Below are 22636 nucleotides of genomic sequence, written 5' to 3'. Positions count from 1 at the left end.
GAAACGTTTTGAAATTCAGTTTCTGACTCGCAGTCGCCGATATCGGACGTGAGCGTCTCGCGTGTTTGTCTGTGGAATCGAACAAAAAATTCTGAACGGAATACGAGACTTTTTCAAGACTGAGCATGTGAATCGCCAAGATATATGAGCAAATTATATTCGAAAATACAACAAAAATCATAATCACTTCGCGCGCCGTGCAAAGCCCCCACAAATGTTTTGAAAAACAAAACCATATAAATTCAGTGTTCAGTGTCAACAAAAAATAATAAAAGTTATCAGCAAGCAAAAAAGGAAATTAATAAGCAATAATTTCTTGCAAATAATTGGCCCGATTAGTTAGCAAAACAGACAGAAATAAATCACATTTTATTCACGAACCTCCATTGGACTACGCATAAAAAAAGAAAAGCGGGTAAGGAAAAGCTGAGAACGAAAATCAAGTGTGGATTATGCCGCAAAGAAATTGAAAAGTTTTACGCAGCGGATTACTCAGAGATTCGAGCTGAGTTGAGCTTCCGTAGGCGAGTGAAAATCTGCTTAGCGGAGATCAACGGAATTCCCTTTGATTGGGGAATTATCAATGAAACTTTAAAAAATATATGCCTTAAAATGCGTTTTCTAATCTTCAAAGTGCGGTGACTAATTGAAACCAACCGAAAAGAAAAACTTCCAGAGGAAGTTGGGCAATAAAAAGCAAAGATTTATGGGGGGAAGTTGGGCAGACGCGCCGGAGAATTATTCAAATAAGCAAGTGAAGGATTGTATCTGATTCCAAACAAAATTCCCAGAAAGTGTGCGATGTATCTCTCTATCTATCGGGCAGATCCATTGTTTATCCAGATAGAGTTACGCCCAAGTGATGAGTGATTCCTGTGGAAATTATCTGTCTTCGGAACTCTCGTGGCGACCCGGGCAGCTCCAAGAGAGTGTGTAAACAAATCATCTCCAGGGGCTTCGGGGCTTCGCTGGGGCTGCGGCTTCTACTCCGCTTCAAAGCGAAGAAACCGACAAAAAGAGCCCCAAGAATTGTTCGGAGAGAAGAACAGAGAGACCCCTAATTATAACCAAATACTAGTTGAGGCGACACCTTTGTTTACCTGCATTTTTCCGCGCTGTGTTGTGTTTTTTCATTTCGTAAATTTGTTTAAATTATTAGCAACGGGCGACGACGAGCAACAAGTGCACCGCAGCGAAGTTCATTATTTTTCCCCGATTCCCTTTCGAGTAAATCCTTTGGTAAATAAGAGAATCCCCCGCCTGTCCGCGGCGCAGCTCATAAATTCACGCAAAATAAAATTTATGCTTCGGCCGGAGTTGCCCCCGACTCCCCGAGACTCCAAGAAGTTGGTCGAAGATCTCGTGGCAGATCGCAATCGCGATAAGATCGGGTCTTAAATGAGTTGTTAAACGGGAATCGTGGCCGCCATGGATATAAATAATAATAACAACTCAATCTGGAGTGGCGTGGGTAGCTCGAAAAGTCCCCGGACAAGTGAACTCGTTGCGGTCACAGAAGCAGAGGTTCTTGAATCGAAATCGGTTTGGTCGTGTGAACCTTTTTACCTGTTTGGCAAATTGAATTTTAATTCGGAATTGAGTTGTACACATGTCGGCCCTTTTCCACAGGATTTCCGCTGGCTGTTAGCCTTTTTTCGAATGAAATCCCTTGGCTAATTAGTATGCCAAGCGTGTGCCCATGAAATTTATAAGCCAGCTCGGTTTTAGCCATAGTTGAAACATAAATTTCAGGAATAAGTGTCGTCTGTGCACAGAAAGAAAATAAATGATCTATCAGTATATAATTTTATTAGGTAAAGAAGCTAGTGTATTGAAGAAAAACCCAGATTAAGTATAGGCAGGACGTTCATTTGAAGACTTTTCACCTTCAAATAAAATTAATCTTTGAGTACATCAATATTTTCCTCTGTGCCTTGGGTCTCCATCAAAGAACTCGCCTCATTGAAACGACCAACTTATGGCATACGCCTAAGCTACTTACAAGGTAAACTCCGCGCAAGCCTCCAACAGAAAGTATCTTATGCAAATAGGTCTATATGGCGAAAAAAATTGGACGAAGAATATTAAGCAGTAAGAAATTGTAAACACAAAGCAAAATATTTGTTATACGCTTGTAAATTTATCGCCGGCCTGGGCAAAGGAAAGCGTGGGACAAGCGAAAGCAAAAGGAAAAGCTGCAGGAGCTCGGGGAAATTCGGGAGGCTGTTTTTCACGCTCAGCTGCCCGGCGGCCCAAGAGGAGCTGGCAAAGAGGAGAACAAAAAAAAAAAAACTTATCGCAGCACTCGCAGGACATGAATTTCCCCCTCTTCCTGCCTCTTTGAGCCTTAATGCTGAGTGACATTGATGTGACATGCCGTCATCTTGCCCTCTCCCTCTGGCGCGTTCTTTGCTTTATTTAAAAGTTTTTTCTTTGGTTTTTTTCTTATGCTTAACGCCTCGGGGGCGTGGCAAGTTTTGTTTGGTTAGTGGAGCACACACACCTTGTACAAAACAACGGGCCTCAGGACTCTTGGCCCTGGCAAATAATAAATGATATGTAAACTAAGTCAAAAGTTGCCGTAGGTTTGGGTAAATCACAACTTAGGGGCTTATGGGGAAAAGTGGGGGCTAGCCGAGCCCAGATTCGAGTAATTTGTGCGTGCGGAGCAATGCTCGAAGGCATTTGCTAAAGATTAAAGATGAAAAACTAGGGAAAGTGGGCTTTAATGTAATCTAAAATATTTCCCAGAAGAAATTTTTTGAGATAAATAACAGTTTAAAGGCCAACATAGTAAGAATGTGACTTCCTAAAATCAGTTCCCACAAAAGGTAATTAAAATTGGGTTAAAATATACCATTCTTAAATTAAGGAAGACACATTTGGATTCAGTTCCCAAAAGTAATTATTACCTCGTTTTAGTTTTACGAACCAGATAGCCGGTAGTTATCTTAGAGACATAAACCCTTGAAATAAGATTTTGCAACCATTATTTCCAAGGATAATTCCAACTGTCTGCCACATTTGTTCCACTTACGAGTCCGACAATCCCCCGTCGTGATATCAATACCCAAGCTATAATGTCTCAATATGCGAGCACTGAAAGTAGAAAGAAGAACATAAAACCAAGAGACTGTAGAAAAGAGAGACTGAAATTCCTACCTGAGCTGAGTTTTTCCAAACTACGACGCACCCATATCAATTTCCTCTATGCGACCCAAAACGAATTAAAATTACACATTGACTGGCGGTCAGAGGTATTCAGGAGGGATTTCGGAGATCCTTTGCTTAGAATCCGAAGGTCTGTCGCCAATGCCGGGAGAACATTTATCATTGTAGCTAATAAATGTGTTTCCCTTACCTGACCGACACGAACCCAGTTCCAATTGAGTCATTTCCATGGCCTGACCATGCAACGCGTAGCAACCCCCGACCGGAGGCCTGACTTTTGGGCTGTGTCCACCTAATTTTACTTTCTTTCCTTTTTTTTTTTACAATTTCCCAATCAAACAATTCAATTATGGAAGTGTATAAATTTCAGCCAGCTGTTCTTGTACTTGAACCGCAATTGTCTTTTGTCAAGTACTGCAAGAAGTTCTCCCGAAATAAATCAGCGTCGAGTTGAAAGTGCGGAAAGTGAAAGGAAGATAGGGAAAAATTTCACTTTTGTATGTCTTTGGGGGGGGGGGGGAGAATGGAAAACCCTTTAATTGGCTTGAAGTGTTTGAGTTATGGCTGGGCTGGCCTAAAGTTAGGATTATGCGAGGGGCTGAGGCTGTGGATTCTAAAACCAATTCAAGGCCAGGCAGCTGTCCCCGGAGTGTGCCCAGCTTTAAGGCAATTATCCAAGTGTGCCCAGCTTTAAGACAATTATCTAAGTGCTTTTGGGCCTGCCTTTGATTGCGGATCCATCCGTTCTTATCGAAACGAGTTGCCCACGCTAATTGCCCCCGAACTGCTCCACCTGATTCGGTTAGGACTTTGATTTCCATTACGCTTCCTTTCGGCCCTGTCCATAACATTTCCGTTTTACGCTTCAGTTAAGTCTGCTCCTTGGATGAAAGCGAGACGGAGGCCAGAGAAGGGATAAGGAGGGCGGCAGCAGCCGACTTAATCTCAAAACAAATCGATTTCGTTGACTGTCTGTCTTGGGTTTGGGTTTCCTCGGCCCTTCTTGGGTCTTTTTCAACACGATTTATTTCATTATTCTCGACCGTTTCTTTTTTTTTTTTAAGTTTTTGTCTGCTCAAGTTAATCACCCAGGCCAGACAATTCAATCGATTTTCAAGAGACCGAGGTCGAAATAAAGACAAGTCCAAAACTAAAGCTTTAAGTTCGGTGCGCGCATTTTCTGGAAACCCAATCGTGGCTTTGGAGATTTCTTTCCGCCTTTATTTTGGCTTTACTTTTATTTCCCTCCGATTTCTTTGTTATTTATTAGTTTGGTCTGCGCTGGACTTCAATTCAATTCAATTTTCTTTACAACATTTCATCTTTGACATGTTTTGTGTGTCCCTCCGACTGTCTGTCTGTGTGTCATTGTGTCCACATCCGAGAGTCCCCACTCGCTCTCGTCTCTCGTCGCTCGCCTCTGTCCTCCGGCTTCCTCCTCCGAGCCGGCCCAGGCCGTTGTCGTCTTCGTTTTTAATATCTTTTAATCTCCAATGTCAACAGCGGCTTACATTTGATTGCAAGACAACACACACAGATACTGCACATTGTGTATATATTTTATGTGAGATCTTATCAGGCTGCCGGGCGAGTCTCAAGTCTCGAGACTCGGCTCTCCGCCGCTCCTCTCCAGAACTGTCAGCTAATTAAACGAAGCCAACTGGCAACATATGTTGAGAATGGGAATCCAGCCTCGAAATCAGAATCAGAATCACAATCCCGATCCCGATTCCAACCTTGGACTTGGACTACCCCACACAGCAGCAGATGGGGAATTCTTGAGCTGTCAGAGTGGCTGAGAGACAAGTCCCACAAGCGGCAGCCAAATGTTTAAGTTTCGATTAAACTCTCCGGATTCATTCCTACCTACGGCGGCTCGTAATATATCGGGTTGCCTCGCAGGACCATCAATCATCCTTCCTAACTCAATTGAACCCCGAAACCCTATCGCCCGAAAAGGTTTCACCAAGTCAACTGTTTTTTCTCAATTATTTTGTCAGCATATGTGTGAAGAAAAAACACAACCGCAGTCAGAAAAAAAAGGATAATAATAATAAAAGTATTGAAAATAGAAAATAAGGAGCACACACACACACACTCCACGCGCGGAAAAAAAACTCGGGGTAAAACAATTGCCAGTGAGTCGACAGAAATCAGGGTGCGCAGGGATAAAAATAGGAATAGGAAAAAACGGAACGAAGCCGTGGCGAGCAAAGTAAATAAAAATAAATAGCAAAAAATGGAAACGCATTAAGCAAAATCAATAAAAATTAACATTGGGTCTAGGGGGTGGTTAGGTGACGCCCAGGGGGAGAGACATATATATATTTTTTTCATTTTTTGGTTGGGCGACAGGCGTGCCATGCAGGGCAATGGCCAGGATCAAGCTAATTACGTATAGGGAACCCAGTGTATGTTACGTGCCAGGACATCCATGTGGGAGATAATTAGCACACAAAAGGAACCCAAGGACACATGCTGGGCACAGAGAGTATAGTACTTTTAAACTCAACTAACCAGAGAACCTTTCCTTTCTTTTTGCAGCTCAAAGGCCGCCGATGAAGGCTGTCCAGATGACAGCGATCGGGCAGCGAATTTGACACGCACCCAAAACTTCAAAGCGACTCGAAACCGTAGCGGGGAAACCCCATAGATAATCCCACGAAATTCGAAGAGCGAGGATCCCCCGACAAGCCCAAGTCACGCGAATTCAATGTGGAAAATGCTGGATATGATGGACCTCTCCGAAGCCGAGCTCTTCATGTTCGACTGCGACGATTGCTCGGGCATGCCCCTGGCCCCGCCGCCCCAGTTCCTCATCCCGCCGCCACCCAGACCGCCAGCCCTGGCGGAATATACGGTGGTGCCCCAGGACTGTAATGAGGAGGCACTGGCCCAGCAGCAGTGGGACAGCGATGTCTGCCAGGCAATGCCGGTAAGTTGAAATCTCAGTTTAAGTGTTGAAAAGAAATTGGAAAATCTGGTGGAGTTCTGAACAAATCTGGCCTTACCTTGGAATTTTCTGTAGAGTATTCCGTCCAATTCTAGGTGACACCTTCTTCCCCTTCCCCTTAGGGCTGCTGAGCTTAGGCTGATTATAATTTTGAGGGCGTTGCAAATGGGATTTTCCAACCCAACCCCATGATGACGGGTGGATGATTATACAACCCTCTCCGCAATGCCATAATGAGGCCTGCATTTTGGCACAGCTGTTGGGATTTTCCCTCTGTGTGTTCCCGAAACGAGTTGCAAGTGATTTGGCTTTTTGTGAGAGGTGTCAGAAATTTCTGTTGCCTTATTGAATTATGTGCTATATGCATATTACAATAACAACAGCCTCCTTGTTGTAGTTCAAGTGGTGGGTAGTGGCGGAGGGCGTGGCGTTATGTTAACAAATGTTAACAGTTGAGTAGGCACTCGGAAAATCAACTGCAGGATCCGATTTGATTTATTGACAAGTCAAAATTGCGGCATTTGATTGAAAATCTGTTCGATTTGCGAACCAGAAGGATAATTGAAGGACTATCAAGCCTGTGCAGAAATGGGAACTTTAAAAACACTTGAGTTTACAGCTCAGTTTAGGCAAAAATCAAGCTATAACCCAACCACTTTAGGGTCCTTTAAATTCAAGTTTGCCACCCAAGCAAAGAGGAGACTCGATGAAAAATTACCAACAGGCCACGCCCACTCGCACACACATCGCCCACAATTCGGGTGCTGGAAGGAACCGCAAGGAATCACTTTAAAGCAAAGTGAAACAAATTTCTTTTCGTTTCAAGTCCTTTTGGCCTCCAGTTGCCCGAGCAACAGCTGTTGCTCCTTGGAGCTGGACCTCATCGTTATGATGATGATGATGATCATCACGATGGCGATGACCATCCCCTCTTTGGGCAGAGAGGAAACACAGTCACAGAAATTACAATAACAATGAAAAGTTAAGCGGCAGCAACACGAAAAGGACAACAACTGTAGTGGCAACAAAAAGCATTTTTCGGCCGACAGTCCTTCGGCAACATATGGCCCCGGAATCAACCCTCAACTTTAAAAGGTTGTCAGCGGTTACAAAAAGAAACAAAAAAAAAAAAAGAGAAACAGAAACAGAAAATGACAGAAGAAAAAATAGATATTTATATATATAATTTGTTGTGTGGCACGAACGAAGGACAGATAATTTTTCATGCGGAAAAACTGTAACTCGGCACTCGTCTAATCTGGGGCAAGTGTTTGTTTAGGCGCTGAGGCGATGTCCGGGGTTCTGGTAAAACAAAGATCAAATTCCACATATCAACACCGCAGCAGCGGTCATTGGTTAAATTTCACGTGCCCCACAACAACCCCAACTCTGTCTGCAGCTCCAACTCCAACTCCGAGACGAGTCGAGTCGAGTGTTTTCCACTTAATTTTCAACATGAAAAATTTAAATAAATATAACCCAAAACGAAACGCAACGAAATGGGAGAAAAAAATAAAAGACGAAGTGTATCTATATAAACCGGATCTGTGTGTGGTCCCCTCATATCATCTAGTCTCAGCGCAGACCCGTGTGTGGGCACTTGAGGCTGTCTCCGTTGATTTATGCTGACAAATCAAATGTTAATGTTAACATGCAGTTTATGTCGGAAACTGTATCTCACGGCCCTCGTCCAGAGATTATTTTGGATATTAGATTGAAAGGGAATTTACCAAAGACCTCTACGCAGAAATGCAATTCCATATAAATCGCAGGTAAACGCATTAAAATCTCGACGAAATCAGCTTAAAATCAATTTGAGCATCCGAATCAATTTAATGGATTAGCGTTCAAGGAATAAAATTCAATGGCAGAAAGCTCTCTCGCCCATCAAATTGATAAGTTTAACGGGAATTGTGCCAATTTGGGGAGTGCGGCGCGTGTGCCTTTGCGTTCGCGCTGGCGTGTGGGTGTAATTGTCAACTGCCAGAAGGAAAAGGAAAAACGGAAAAAGCCAAAACGAGAGGCAGGCAGACGACGAGAGGAAAAACCTTTAAAAGGCGAGCGGAAGTGGCATCCTCGCCAGACAAGCGAAATTAAATTTCATGTGAGCGAAGGAGCAAAAATACTTGACAAGCAGCTCCTGATTCGCTCCAATGGGCGTGGCAGCAAATAATCCTTTTTCCAGCTTTCGCTTCCTACTCCCTAGAAATGTCTCAACTTTTCCTTTAAGCAGACGACGAGAAACTGTTGAAGATGATGATATATGTATGTGGGGGGATCCGAGAGGGATGCCGGCGGGGCAAAGGACATCCAGACTTGGGTGTGTAGCAAATAGCATGACATTGATATCAAATGTCGTGAGAATGCGAAATTCCTTAGCCACTTCCTCTTTCCCTGTCTCTCTCTCTCTATATATAAATGTATGTGTATATATAGCGAATTGTTGTTGCCTTTGGCTTTTGTTGTAGTCTGCTTTTGGGCGCTTTGGCTTTTGGTTTTCCCGACATGGGTGGGCCGGGAGGTCCAGTGGGTGGTGTTGGCATAGAATGACAAGGCTGTTGTTGCTGTTGCTGTTTAGTGTTGATGTTGTTTACAGTTGACATAGCCAGACACAGCTGCAGACAGTCGCAGAAATCAGAAGGCAAGAGGGAGAGTGAGCGGGAGGACAATGAAAAATGTTTGGGTATGCGGACCCAACAAAAAAATTCAATTTTCATGCGAGGAAATGTATTTAAAAAGTATCTAGAAATATTCTTTTGCTTAAATAAATGTAAGCCAGAAAAATGCATTCTCTTTCACTTCATCTTAATCTCGGCTTGAAAATTCTTTACTCACAAATATTTAGCTTACATTTTAAGCTCGCACAATTTTCATTTAGTTGTTTCAGTTGCATTCCCCACTCTCTGTTGCACTTTTCCATTCCCCCATTATCGGCGCCATCTTAGCCACATCGGCCCAACAAGTTTCGCAACTCATTACGCCCTCCCGAGCATCTTATGGGAATGGGGCTCAATCACGAGCTGTTTCCAAACAATTGCACCGCCAAGTGGTTACAAAAACAGGGCGCAAAAATCGACGAGAAGGGGAGGCCGAAGGATATATCCAGCAGGTCGATTGCAGATATGCACGTGCAAGGCAATCGAAGTTCTGCGGCGGCGGGGGCTTTGGGGTGTTAAAAAAAAGGCGCCAGCCACACATGCATCGCATGTTCGGAAAAACTTTTGCCATGTTATCAAAGCAGCCAAGTTCTGGTCATTGTTGTTGCTGCTGCTGCTCTGTTGCAAAATAGTTTTCCTCCTGCAAGTGGCACGTGCTTGTTGCTAGCTTTTCCTTTTGTCGTGTTTTGATGGCGGGTAAACTTTTGTGTTTTTCTCATCAGGCACGAAAATGAAAACGCGCTCGTCGTCGTTGACTTTCCGAGAGAGAGAGGAAAAGAGAGAAAAGTTGTTAACTTTAAAGTTTCTGCAGCGGTGAGTAGAACTTTTCCCCCCCTTTCTCTCCCTCTCTTGGAACACATTTTGACGACTGATTTTGATGACTTGCCAAACGGTCCAACTCCCATTTCCCGCTCTACAATGTTGTTAGAGTTTTTTATGCACTTTGGCAACACTTAAAAATTGGGTCAAAGGCAAACGGCAAACATTTCACTTTATGGCCTACTCAAGCCGCATGCTGCCGCCCTTGAGCCTGGCGATTTTTCATGATTAAAAAGTTGCCACAAAAGCCGGAAAAACACTCGCCAGCACACACGCATAAAAGTAAACAACATTTTGCAGCTCCGGCTGCGTTAATCTCACTTTGCCTTATTCCAGCTTTTTATTATTATTATTCTTTTTTGGGGGGTGTAAACTTTATGCCATTATTTAGCATTCCCCTCGAAGCCCCCGCCGACTAATGGCTTTTGTTGTCTGCGACTTGAAGGAGGGCTTAATTATTTTATCGACCAAGTTGCTCTCTAGATGCACAAGAAAAAGTATTTGAGATCTCCTGGAAGTGCACTGGCACTCACAAGTATAGATTCGCCCGGGGATGTGATACAAAAATAACAAAGGCAAACATGAATTCAAAATTTATCTCATTTTCTCCCTGCGCCCACTGTGTGCATTTCCCTGTACCTATGCCTAGACATAAATCGTTCAAAGTGTTATCGTTATCTCTTGTTTGCATTGCCTACTCCTTTTTTTTTCCTACTTTCCTTTATTTAATTTAATTTATGGAATGCCCGGGGGCAAAGGGAGTGTGTATGTTGTTAAATACTTGGAAAGAGAGGGTTTGCTTGACGAGAAGCCTTCAATCATACCGGTGGCACTGCTTATCTGGGCAAACAGGGGGCAGCTCTACTTCTGTGGCTATCGATAATGCCGACCCTGTTTGCTTTCAACTTGGACTTTTTGTGTAGTTTTGTGTTTTATCTTCGGCTTAATCCGTGAGGCAGCTGGAAGCGTTTCGGTGGCAATCGACAACTGTCGCAATGCGTACAGTTATTGGCCCCAACCACTCCCCACTCGTTTATATTTGCCTGGCCCCAAAATGAGCATTACAAATAGGTAAACGCTCACCGAGTCCACACAGTAACACATGTATTTTAGATTTATCGATTATCAACGCACATACACGCCGTCGCACACAATGCAGTTCAAAGTTGACTGGGAAATGTGTGAAGCGTACGAAATGAAAGAGGGAAATGTTGCCAGGGCGAGACAAAAGGAAATTGTTTCGTTTTTCTTTTCACGAAGAAAAAAAACTTGAATGACGCAAGTGTGATTTCTATAAATTCAATTGGGAATATGTGCGGGAAAAGAGGGGGGAAACTTGTGTTATTTGTAGGGGGAAATATCTCTTTTTTTTAAATAGAAATGGAATGTTTAGAGTTATCATAAAAGTAAGAATTTATTTTATATATTTATATAATACTTAAAACCTGTTACAAAGAAACCTTTGGTGACATATAAGCTTTGTTATTTCTTTCCACATTTTTCCCCTGAGCTTGTAGGGGCCCTTGGCCATTCCCCCAAGTCATGCCACTGCTCTACATTCAGACGAAATCGAATGATCAGAGCTCCGAGAAGAAAAGACAGAGGGAAAACTCGCGTCAGGTCTCATTAATCAAATTGATTACGAGCATTGGAGCAGCATTATTGTTTTTGTTTGCCCGGGATTCCCCGCCTCCAGATTTTCAGCTTTTGGCGTTGCACTGAGCACACACGCCTGCCGCACATAATTGTTTAATTTATTATTATTTGTATTTGACTGCGTCGATTTGTCTTCGAATGGGTTTCCAAATACAAATTTCTTAATTTTCGGTGTGTTGTCGGGGTGCCGTGATAAGCGATCCAAATGGGAGCATTTCCCCCCCCCCGATTCGATAATTTAAACAATTTCGCCATTTGGAGGAGAGGGATGTCAATATTTTTATGGCTTATCTATGAAAATGTGCGCTCTTCGGGGACTGTTTGTTTGCACTCTCAATCTGCTGCTGCTCTCAATGAAATATTAATAATATTTATACTCGCTGCAAGCGCATGATTAATTACCCGGGGTAGATAAGCATTTGGATGGCTTTGTGAGGGCACTCGGCTTCCGCATTTTGGCGCAAACTGTGCCACTCGTATTTGTGTTTGAGCTGCGCAAATAAATCGAAATCGAAATTGAAAAGTTGGAAAAATGCTTTTAATAAATTAGTAAATGCACAAAATGCATTACGAATTAAAGTGTAACCTACATACAAACAATGACTGCCAGTTAAATACACACGCACACCAGCACCAGCACAGTTGCTGGCGAAATTATTTGCACAGCTGTCAAAGTTTGACCCCAATTTCTGTGTTTGGCGAAGCTGCCTGTGCTTCTCCGAGTCTCTCACTCTCCGAAAAATATTTTCCATGTTTTTGAGTGATTTATGCTGCGGCGTGTGTGTGTGTGTCAAGCGACAGGTGCATTTGTGGAGTAGTTTTCCCCGACTTCTTCTGCTGGTTGTTTTGGATTTTCAAGTTCGACTTGCGAGTCAAACGTTCCATAAAAATGAAATAAAAATAAGTAATAAATAAAAAGACTTTATTAAAAATATTCGAGATTTAGGCAAGCTTATCTAGTTTTTGACAGTGACAGGTGAGAGGCGGAAGTGCGATAGGAAAAGTTGTCAGTCAAAACCGAATGGTAGAGTCTTTCCCAATGAAACATTTAAAACAATATTTTTTTTAACATTTCAAAGGCTTTAAGTGAGTTCATTTTGCAGTTATGAATACTAGAAAACAGTCTTTATTAGGGATAAAGCAGTTACCAAGGATTTCCTTCCCCCTTTGCTCACTTTTCTTATCAACTGATTTTTTCCTATTTATCCCCGACTTCATCATTTATTTCGTAACTTTTTTTGCATGCCCAAGCATAAATTCAAAGGCAATTTGCCGGGCCTTATCCCCACTCAGCTGACCTTAATTTCCTGGCCCAGGTCGAAGGAAAAATTCAACAAAAAAAAAAAGTAAAAAAAGGTGAAACGCCTACACTTCCAACTTCCTCGAGATGGAGGGAAACCAAGTAACCGAAAGGTTAACAGCCCAAGTCGCGTGCTCTGCGCTTTTGTTTGCATTTCGTTAGGCATATTTACCAAAATATTTTCCTCCTTCGGCTTGGTTTTCCGCTTTGTTTATATGCAAAATGGCTTTGTGTTTGAGTTGAGCGTTGATTTACTCACATTTAACTTTTACTTTTCCCCGACTAAATCCCATCTCTCTCTCTATATCTTTGCAGATCTTGGATGCCAGCCTGTACAGCAGTCAGTCGCTGGCCACATCGGCCATGATAGCCGTGTTCGCGCTGCTCTTGGTCTTGATTGTTCTCATCTCGTCGCTGTTCGTTTGGAAGTAAGTACACTGAAAGGAATTACTTAAAAAGGGGGTATAACTTATGACAACTATAAAAATCAATCTTAAAAGCTAGGAGAAGTTCAAATTGAAGGAAGCTAAGAATATTTACAACTAGAAGGTACACTTTAAATTCTGAAAAAAGTTAGCTGATGTTTTTTTCAGTGCTCAGTGCAAAGATCCCCGCAATGACTCAATTACTTGGCTTGGCCCACACACACAGACGATATTCCCTCTGGAAATCGCCCCCTTTAATCGCCTTGTGTGGCTTTGTCTTGACTATTATCGCGGCTTGTCCCCTTCTGGCAACTATATTTTCTTTTTGTTTTTCTTTTCCTTTTGCCGCAGTGGAAGCTGCAGTCTTTTGAGGCTTTAAAGGAGGCGTCAACCACGGCCTGCAACATGTTGCATGCGGCGTGTTGTTGCTCTTTTGCCCCTATGATTTATGTGGCTCCAAACCGCTGGAAAAGAAGTTTCCAGTGGTAGATGGCTGAGATGCGATAAAGAGGCGGAGTTGCTGCATTTCATAGAAATTTTTTAGCGGCAGCAGGGCAAAGTTTTGGTAACATTTTCCACTGTTGATGGCTTAAAGAAAAGCTTAACTCTAGCATATAAAAATGATTATAGCATAGATTTAAAATTCAGCTAAATAATTCAACTGCCAAGCACCAGCTAAAAAAAACGTAATAAACTTGGTCAGCTCAGAGGATAATAAATTCACAGAATCCAGGTGAACAGGTAAAAAAAAGCGGAGGGCAAAAGTGTTGGGCCGCAAAAATGTTCGCGCCATATAAAAAATGCAAGCGATGCATAAACATTATAAAACTATATCAAAAATGTATGTAAACACGCGAGAAAAAATTCCACACACAAAAAAAGAGAAGAAAAGCAACCCAAAGAAGTAAAAACCCATTTGCCAAAGCTGTCGAAGGGGGACAGAGCGACAGGAAAGACAGAGAGGGAGGAGGAAAAACGCATTGCTAGCCAAACGAAAATTAATGTAGTCTACTTTTGAGCGGAGCCACACTGACCTATATGGCAATGCGAGTGTGTTAGTGGGTTTGGTTGCACTTAAAACCGAAACTAAATTAAATTGAAATTTTAAATAAATGTTGCTGCAGCGGCGGCTACAAGGAAAAAAGCACGTGAGAAATGGCTGAAGCACACACACCCTCACACAAATCAACTTTTAGTTGGTGAAAAAAAAAAACAGTAAAGATATAAAACAATTTACTTTTACGGTCCCCGCAAAATAAAGCAAGAACACACAACCGCACACGAACACTCGGAAAAAAAACTCAGTCAGATTGCGAAACGAAATGAAATCTGCTACAGAAATAAACCACAAAGGCGGAGCAGCAAAAAACGAGGGCGAATGAAACAAGCCCTGGACATTGTTTGCATGTAATGCAGTGTGGATACCAAGCCAGGAAAAGCTGGAAAAGCTGGCAAAGATTTTTGCACGCACAGCAGAGTGAAAGCAGGGGGGGCAGGGGGATGAAATCCAAGCTAGATAATGGTTATAGGCAAGGCCAAAGCTTTACACTCAGCCCGACACTGTTTTTTCTTTCTTCCCTCATGCCTGCCCGCAGCTTTAATGGGTTAAAGCTGCACCAAGGACGAGAGGCTTTTTCTGGGCTAGGATTTTTAGAGGCCGGAAAACTTCACCCATTCCCCTGCGCTCATTAACATCAACAAGTGTTGAAGTAACATGCTCTCCCCAACACACAGGCACAGGCACAGTCCCTTCCCGAAATCGATTTTCCTTTCAACAACAACAGAAAACTTGGACCGAACGGAAATATTCATGGGTCTTTGGGAAAAAGGGACGGAGATGCTACAAGCGATTTTCATACATATTCATTAAAGTTTGCTGACCGCACGCACGCACAGTGGGTGGAAGGCGAGTGGGAAATGGGAAATGGGGGCGGGAGTTGGGGCAAAAGAACAACACTGAACACCGAATGCTGTTGTTGTGCTTCATCATTTTTGAGGTTATGGCAAGCCAAACAAAGCCAACAAAAAACACAGGGACAAACGGGCATCTTTATTACATAGTTATCTATGCATATGTGTGTGCGTCAGTATGCTTTAAGTGTCTGACCTCCCCCCAGAGCCGTAGCTGTGTATATGTGTGCGTGCCATTTTTGTGGCATTTATGATGTGGCACATTATTTTTGCTTTTATGTGCTGCGTGTCCTGGACCCCAGAGTGAGAAAGCAAAGTGAAGGACGAGGCCCACACACAAACGCAACACACAACTATGAAAACACATAAATAAAATAGCAACTAATTTTATTTATATTTCTGTTCGAGCCTCGAACAAATCAAATAATCATAATGCCACCTCAAGGGCATCGGGCACAAGCACTGCGAGAAAAAGTCAGTGTTCATGTACATCCGTTTTGGGGGCTTTTAAATTCTTTATAAATAATTAATTAAATAGCTCCGGCGACTGCATGCCTCGAACCGATTATCGTATAAAATTCAAACCATAAATTGCATTTATTATGATGCATTCTGTCTTTTTTCGTTTCTCTTTTTTTTGTTTTTGCATTTTGTTTCGGTTTCTCCCCCATTTCCGCTCGTAATTACCTTAATTATTTTAATAAACCGCCAGAGTGTTTTCAACACACACTCACTTTGGCGCAAATGTTTGCATATTGGAACTTTATTAATTACACGAATGGCGAGTGTCGTCCCCAAAACCATATGCAACATGTGTGCGTGTGGCAGAGTAAAAAATCTGAAGCGCTTGTTATTAAAATTGTTAACATTGTCGCCAGTTAATAATATTTCAATAAATGTTCATGCTTAATTTGTGTGCAATTATAACGAGTCCTGGGATATTTTACAAAATTTACAAATTTAAGGCTGCTGCGGAGTCAAGGCCTTGTCGGCCCGGGCTCATTCATATTAAATGAGGAGGGGAAACCCCGGCAACCGGGGAAAGTAAAAGTTACAGCAGCATTAGCATTGTTGACTGCTAAATAAATAAAATCAATTTTATCTGACTGAGGCCGTGCGCCTCCCCCGCCGTCTGTTTGACTTCCTCTGGAGTTCCGGGATGTGTGCCATAACAATCACAATTTCAGCTTATTAAAGCCCAGAAGCGAGCGCTGCTGCTCATCATCATCATTACGTTCTGTCGTCTTGGCAATTTGGCTTTCCTTTTTTTAATCAAATGCAACCCCGTACCAGGAATCCCCCCAGTTGCCATGTGACTCACGCTGTCAACAGCTGTGTGTCCCGTCCTCCGCCCCAGCTCTTGGTAACTTGATGCCCAGTCGGTTCTTGGTCTGTGGCTTTGTCTCTGCGGTTTGTTTGCTTGTTGCCGCCGGCTGGTCAACTGCAGCGAAATTATGCAATGGTCATTCGTGAAGGGGTTTAGGGGGCTAGCCGGCTGACCACCAAAGTGGCGGTGTCGGTTTTGTGGCCTAAGTAAGCAGTCAAATAGCATTTACTTTGACTGCACTTCAAACGAAATTATTGGCTGGCAAAATGTGTTTATTAATAAGAGAGTAGGCAAGGGAAAAGGCAAGAAATTAGTAGAGTTTAAAATAAAAATAAAATACAGCAAGCTTTAAAAATGGTTTTCTTCTGATCACTTCTTTCCTTTGCTTGTTTAGTTACCTTGTTACAATATCTTCTCAAGATATTTCCATATCAAAGTCTTAACACGCCTGCCCTCTTTCCCTTTTCCCATTTTGCTATACCTGGGGAATATCCATAGTACTTTTCATTCTTTTCGTATGGTTTCATTTCTTTTGTAGTTTTGCTTTTTTACGTGCCGGGCTTTACTCCTTGCAACCCCCAAAAGTGTGAGTCTGAGTGTGTGTGTAGCTGGAACTTTAGTTCAGAGTTCATAAATAAAAGATTCACTTCTTGCCAGCCCCCCAACAACTACTCGTCTAACATTGTTGCCCCTTTGGTTGCCAGCTACTTTTTATTGTAAATTGCTTATGCCAAAGGAAAAGCCCCGTGTCTTCGTCTGTTTCTGCCCCCAAAGGTATTTCGCATTTGGCTTAAGCTCCCTGCCTCTCGGCCTCTTCAACCCCTTTTTGCATACGTATATCCAGCATACAAATGGTTTACTTTCTTGCCAAATTGTACGACACTCTGGGGGCCCAGCCTTTATGGCCGTCCGGCCATAACGCTTAGAAATCAAACAAGGCTCTCAAAGGGTTAAGCATACATACAGCACACATGCCGCCCCCAGCTCCCTGCCCATTCTTGATTTCGTTTTTACGCCTCGTAAGTGAAATGAAATGAAATGAAGCACACGCTCGCTTCCATGCCATTCCATTTCATTCCGAGGCGGAGTCAAGGGCCAAAGACACAAGTCGAGTGCGGAGAGCGGAGTGCACAGTGCTCTGGCTTGTGGCATGCCACATTATTTAATTTACTTTTAAGAATATTTTACCAGGCAGGCGCCAGGCCGCCCTCTTGGCCAACTCCTCCTGGCCTTGCTCTCGCCAGAAAGTCAACAAGCTGCTCTTCAGCAGGCTAACATGAAATGCGAGAGGCCTGATTGTGTGTGTGTGTGTGTTTGCTGTCTATTATATCCTGCAGGGAATCAAAGATGTTACACAGTATGAGGTACAGTTTGTGGCTTTAAGAATGCCAGGATTATTAGGATTTTAGAATTTAAGTTTCCTTCTCAGTATAGACTTTCTTAAGTCATCTTCTTAATCCCTTAGAAACTTAAAACATAACGTATTTTTTAGATTGAAATATAGGTCACACCATATTCGTATATTGTCAGCAATTCTCGTTTGGCCTCCGGGCAAATACTCCTTAAAGTAGGCAAGCATTTTTAATGTCCTCCCACAATCGGATTCCGCAAGCGGCAGTTAGCTCTCTTCCACGTGTGCTCTTCGGTATGCTTGTGTGTGTTTTGTGTGCCGAGAGTTTTTACGAGCGACTTCCGCCGGTCTGACATCGCAACATGTTTACCTACAAGACATTACAAGGATGTCGGGCTCATCCTTGCCCTGTTACGTGGCGTCAATTTAATTTCACATTTTTCATTATGCTTATGGTGGGTGGCAATGGCATACCCAAGGCTGTCTGTCGGTTTGTCTGTTTTCTTTGCCAGGGGCAACACTTAATTATGTTCATTATTTTCATGGCACGCGGTTGTCGCTTCTTGGGAATCCCGCCTGTTCTCCCGCTCGTCATCATTCTGACATGCTTGACGCTTTGTGCTCATTTAAATTGAATTTTGGGGGAGTCCTGGCTGTGTGTGTTGCCTGTTTCTGGCCTGGCTGCTTTGGCATTCTTTATTAATCAAATTGTTTTTGTGGGGCCACTTTCCGGGGGGGAGGTGGGGAAATGGGATGGAGCTCTTGGTCCTTGGCTTGTTTACCTGACATTTATCAAGGTTGCCGCTGGTCTGCCTGCGCTGCTACTCCCGCACTCTTGGTCATTACAAATCGATTTATCTTTGGCGTGGCCAAGAACTTATGGCTCTATTAGCCGGAAGGCGGTAGGCGGTAGGCGGGGCTGGGATGCTAAATGTCTGCCAAAGCCGTGCAACATCACCATCATCATCATTCTTCTTTAGCTATCCCTGAAACAATTACTAATCGCCTTCTTCTCTTTTCTTGCAGAAACAAACGGAAGGTGCAGAACCTGCTGCCCTGCAAGACGCCCACCCGCGGCCCCCTGAATGGAGCCATGCCTCTGGGCGGCGGCACTCTGGGATCGACGCATCATCATCACCATCACGGGATGTACGAGGATCCCGATGCGCATCTGGGTCACCACAGGCCGCTGGTAATGCACCGGCATCATCATCACCAGCAGCTGCCGCATCATCATCACCACTATCAGCAGCATCACTCCGAGGTTAGTATCTCCGCAGACATATATCCTTCCTGGCTAGAGAACAATACCTGGCACAATATTCCCACCCTCACTCAACTGCCAAACATTACGACAATCGCTGTCAAAACATTGCCCAGTCATTGTCTCGCGCTCGGGTTTCTGCGCACTGTTTTTGATCCTGTCACATGCAATTCAATTGTAAGACGAGACCACATTTCCTTCTCCGCGAGGATATCCCCTTCTGCATATTATTCATTTATGTCTACTGCTCTTTATGCCCATTGTACGCCTCAATTTACACTTGAACTTGACGTGGCAGATATACACTCGTTCGACGTACATATTCATAAGATATGGGCGTGTGTTGGTGCGGAATATCCTGTGTGTCGCCTACCCCCAGTCAGCTTAATTTCAGGTCCTTTTGTGTGCCTAAATATTTTACGACTCTGACGCCTCGAAGGCTTTTTCTGACCCAAAACGTGTTTTCTTTATGACGCGCTCCCCTCGGTTTTATTTCATTTTTTCATATTTTATGTTCAAGTCTTGCGCTTTTGTCGGCGCAAGTCTCCCTATCCCATTATTTTCGGGGAGTGTGTGTTTATTTTATTGTCTGATAAACAGCTCCTTTAGGGAAGCCTTTTCTGAGGTTAAATATGAACTGGCGGCTCAAAATAAATCCCTGTTCCAATCGCTATTTAGCCTACTTTTAAATATTCTCGTTACATTTCCAATTATTCGAATATTTCGTTCCGTTTTAAATGGAAATAAGAAACAACCCCTTTGACTTTTACTTTTAAAACTTTAACTGGGGCATTTCAACTTCCTTGTTTTTTTTCTTTGCATTTATTATTCATTTCTTGTGGCATTTTTAGCGTTTTTTTATTTATTTTTTTTGCCTTTGTCAGCTTTGTTCTGTTTCAACAACTGCTTACTGCTGCTTGGCTGCCTTCTGCTCCTTGCCCCTTTTTCTGCTGCCTCCTTGTCCTGTCACATTTCAAAGTCCTGCCCGAGGCTACGAGGCGGCTGTAAAGCGGCTTACTTAGGAAAACCTTTTCCTTTCCCGCAGGAGGGTTGCAATTGCACACAGAGCGCAAAACTGTCTTGTACTTTTTCTTTTTAACTTAATGCCCAACTTTATTGCTTTAAAGGAATTTGAAATTTGAGACAATAATAGAAATCCTTTTTAAAAATAGACTCAGAAGCTTAAAATTATTCTTAGAATATAATATTTGCCTCATATTTTTTTCTCTGTGCATTCAAGAAAGCGAAAGTAACATCAACCCTTTTATCCTCCCGCTTCCATAAATTTTTATGTTCCTTTAATCATAACTAACTGAATGTTTCTCTCCTTTTTTTCCTTACAGCTGCTCCAAGGCAAAAGCATTCACTACCCCAGCGGCTATCCCATGACGCGGTCGCCACCGTTCTTGGTCAGCTCTTCACCTGGACCCGATCCCTATCGCTCGAACGACAATGTCTACGAGGAGCTGGGCCCTGGACGCGTTGACTCCGATGGCGAATCAGAGCCCCCACTCCACTCCGACGATGACTTCGCCGAGGACGAGCTCTCCCTGCCGGGCGAGTGCAGTTTCCAGAAAGAGAATACTCTTCCAGCTGGCCCAGGTGCCACGCCCTATCACGAGAGGGCGGCGGGTAGTAGCGTCAACGGAACAGGTGCATCAGGCGGTGCAGTGCCAGCGAGTAGCGTTGCAGGCGCCACGTCATTAGTAACTCAGGAGCGGCACAGTGTCCTGAGCAGTGGCTCCTCGACGGGCCAGGATGCCTCTACGGCCACGGCTTCGTCGGCCAGCAACAATAATCACGAAATGGCTTCGGGCTCCGTTGCCGCCTCAGCTAGACGCACTCCCCGTACGCGACAGCCTAGGTGTTCGCAGGATCAGGATCTCAACAACAGCACCTCCACGGCGGAGATCGCTGACCTGGCTCCCCTGTACGATAATCGCAGTAATCTAATGGCTCTCGGCTACATGGCTCGGTCGACGGCCCCGCAGTTCTACAACACCCTGGAGCACGAGGTGGAGCGTCGCAACCGGATTAATGCCCAACTCAGCAAGGCGCCCACCCAGCCGCTCTCCACGATCTACAGGGAACGTATCCGGTATCCCAATGCCACCCAGCAGTACCCGTCGAGTGCGGCCAGTGGTCTGATGGCGGCTACGATGCGAGCGCGAACCCAACCGCGGATGCTTGACCGGCGACTGGCACCTCATCAGCACCAGCACCACCGCATCCATGCCGCTCCCCTGACTCAGGAGCCGGCCTATGGCTATGCGGAGCCGATGTACAATGCCAACTACTACTACGAGAGTGCCGGAGCGGCCAGGCCCTATGCCTCCACCCTGCTGCCCGCGACGGGAGAGTACAGACATCCGTATGGGGACTCCAGCTTCGGCTCCGATTCCGGATACAGCCACCACACGCCTGCCAGTTCGATTGGACGCCAGGACTACGACCTCGCTGAGCCCCAAATGCAAGCACCATCGCAGCCCAGCAAGCCCAGCAAACTGAGTTCAGCCCTGAATTTCAGTTGGAACCGCAACTCGTCGAGGGCCAAGGCCCTGCCGGGTGGAGCTGTGTCCAAGGCATCGGGAAACAGCAGCAACAGCAGCGCCGAGGCCACCAGTCCCAACAACAACAGCAGCGCCTGCTCCACCGTCACGTCGCAGTTGGAGAACAACAATGCGGCGGCCAGTCTCTCACCAGCGTAGATAGAGTAGTAGATTATGTCCTCCCAGCAGATCCTTGTAAATAGGGAAGCCCCTGTACAGTTAGTCATAGCGCGTAAGCTAAGCATACTGAATATTAAAACTGTCCTGCGTGTACATCGTCAAAGCAATAGCTATTTAACCGACTATAGATATGCTTAACTCGAAGCAGAGAGCCCAAAGTTACTGGATAGGTTTACGACTATCGAAGAGGGTTGCCGTTGCCATACCACCAAGTTTTCGCTCTGTTTCAAAAGCAAAAACTTGACGCAAAGCAAAGAACTTATAGCTCCTAAGTGTTTTTCCAATGTGATTGCCAAATTCTACAATATAATGCTAAACATAAATTAGGTCTACGAACATTATTTATAATGTATCATTAAGTTTACGCCTGTAATGTATTCCTAAGTTAAACATTAGTTTTGTTTGTTATTTTAGTTTTTAAGTGAAGCATTGAAAGAGGAAAACTGCTAAAGAACATGAAAAATGGTTTGGCAGGAAGGTCAACCGAAAATATACCAAAATATCATAAAAAGAATCAAGAAAACAATGAATTGGATTTTTATTTTTTGCTGAATTTAAATTTTTTTTATTTTGGGGCTTCTTTAAATGGGAAATTATTTTTATTTCCTTAAATTAGTGTTTATTTAAATAATGAAATTTGTTGTGTGTACATTTTTGATTGCATACTCTTAGGAGTGACCATTAATTTTTGTATTTGGTGTTTCAAAAATGTTGCATTCTTTTTGGAGTCACTCCAAATGTTAACTAACAGAGCCTGTTTAAAAACCAGTATTTTAACGTTACATTGCTCTCAAGAATTTTTATTTTAAATGGTTTATATTAACTTATTTGTTAACTTAAATCATTTCTAAATATAAATTGCCGTATGTATTGCATTTAAGCCTTTGAACAAACGACTACCAAAGGCTCTAACAAGACTGTTTACATATAAAAGAAGAAAAACATATTTTACTTAATACCGAAACAATAATACACTGTAAAGAATTAAATACTAGTCGATAGAGCGTTGTAAACTATATCTTGATGATAAATCCAAGCAAGAAGCGGAAACGAAAATCAGAGAAACACCCATT

At 43.5% G+C, this 22636-nt stretch overlaps 1 protein-coding gene across 1 annotated transcript; it reads left to right on the top strand.

Moving 5' to 3' along the window:
* The first annotated feature begins 7 nt into the window (after positions 1-7).
* Positions 8-22083, top strand: pxb. The gene is made up of 5 exons (XM_017176124.3): positions 8-415; positions 5716-6106; positions 12872-12984; positions 18597-18834; positions 20178-22083. The coding sequence occupies exons 2-5, from the start codon at positions 5885-5887 to the stop codon at positions 21540-21542; spliced, it is 1938 nt and encodes a 645-aa protein (XP_017031613.1). The 5' UTR covers positions 8-415; positions 5716-5884; the 3' UTR covers positions 21543-22083.
* The last annotated feature ends 553 nt before the right edge of the window (positions 22084-22636 follow it).

This window comes from Drosophila kikkawai, chromosome 3R (genome assembly GCF_030179895.1).
Source record: "Drosophila kikkawai strain 14028-0561.14 chromosome 3R, DkikHiC1v2, whole genome shotgun sequence".
NCBI lineage: Eukaryota > Metazoa > Arthropoda > Insecta > Diptera > Drosophilidae > Drosophila > Drosophila kikkawai.
Note: the sequence above shows the minus strand (reverse complement) of the source record. Positions and strands in the feature narration are given on the sequence as shown.

What these genes read in the sequence shown, in the direction of transcription:
- pxb (XM_017176124.3), top strand. Translation starts at nt 5,885, where the DNA reads ATGTGGAAAATGCTGGATATGATGGACCTCTCCGAAGCCGAGCTCTTC. An exon ending in ATGTCTGCCAGGCAATGCCG is followed by an intron (nt 6,107 to 12,871) that starts GTAAGTTGAAAT and finishes ATATCTTTGCAG; the next exon opens with ATCTTGGATGCCAGCCTGTA. An exon ending in ATCAGCAGCATCACTCCGAG is followed by an intron (nt 18,835 to 20,177) that starts GTTAGTATCTCC and finishes TTTTCCTTACAG; the next exon opens with CTGCTCCAAGGCAAAAGCAT.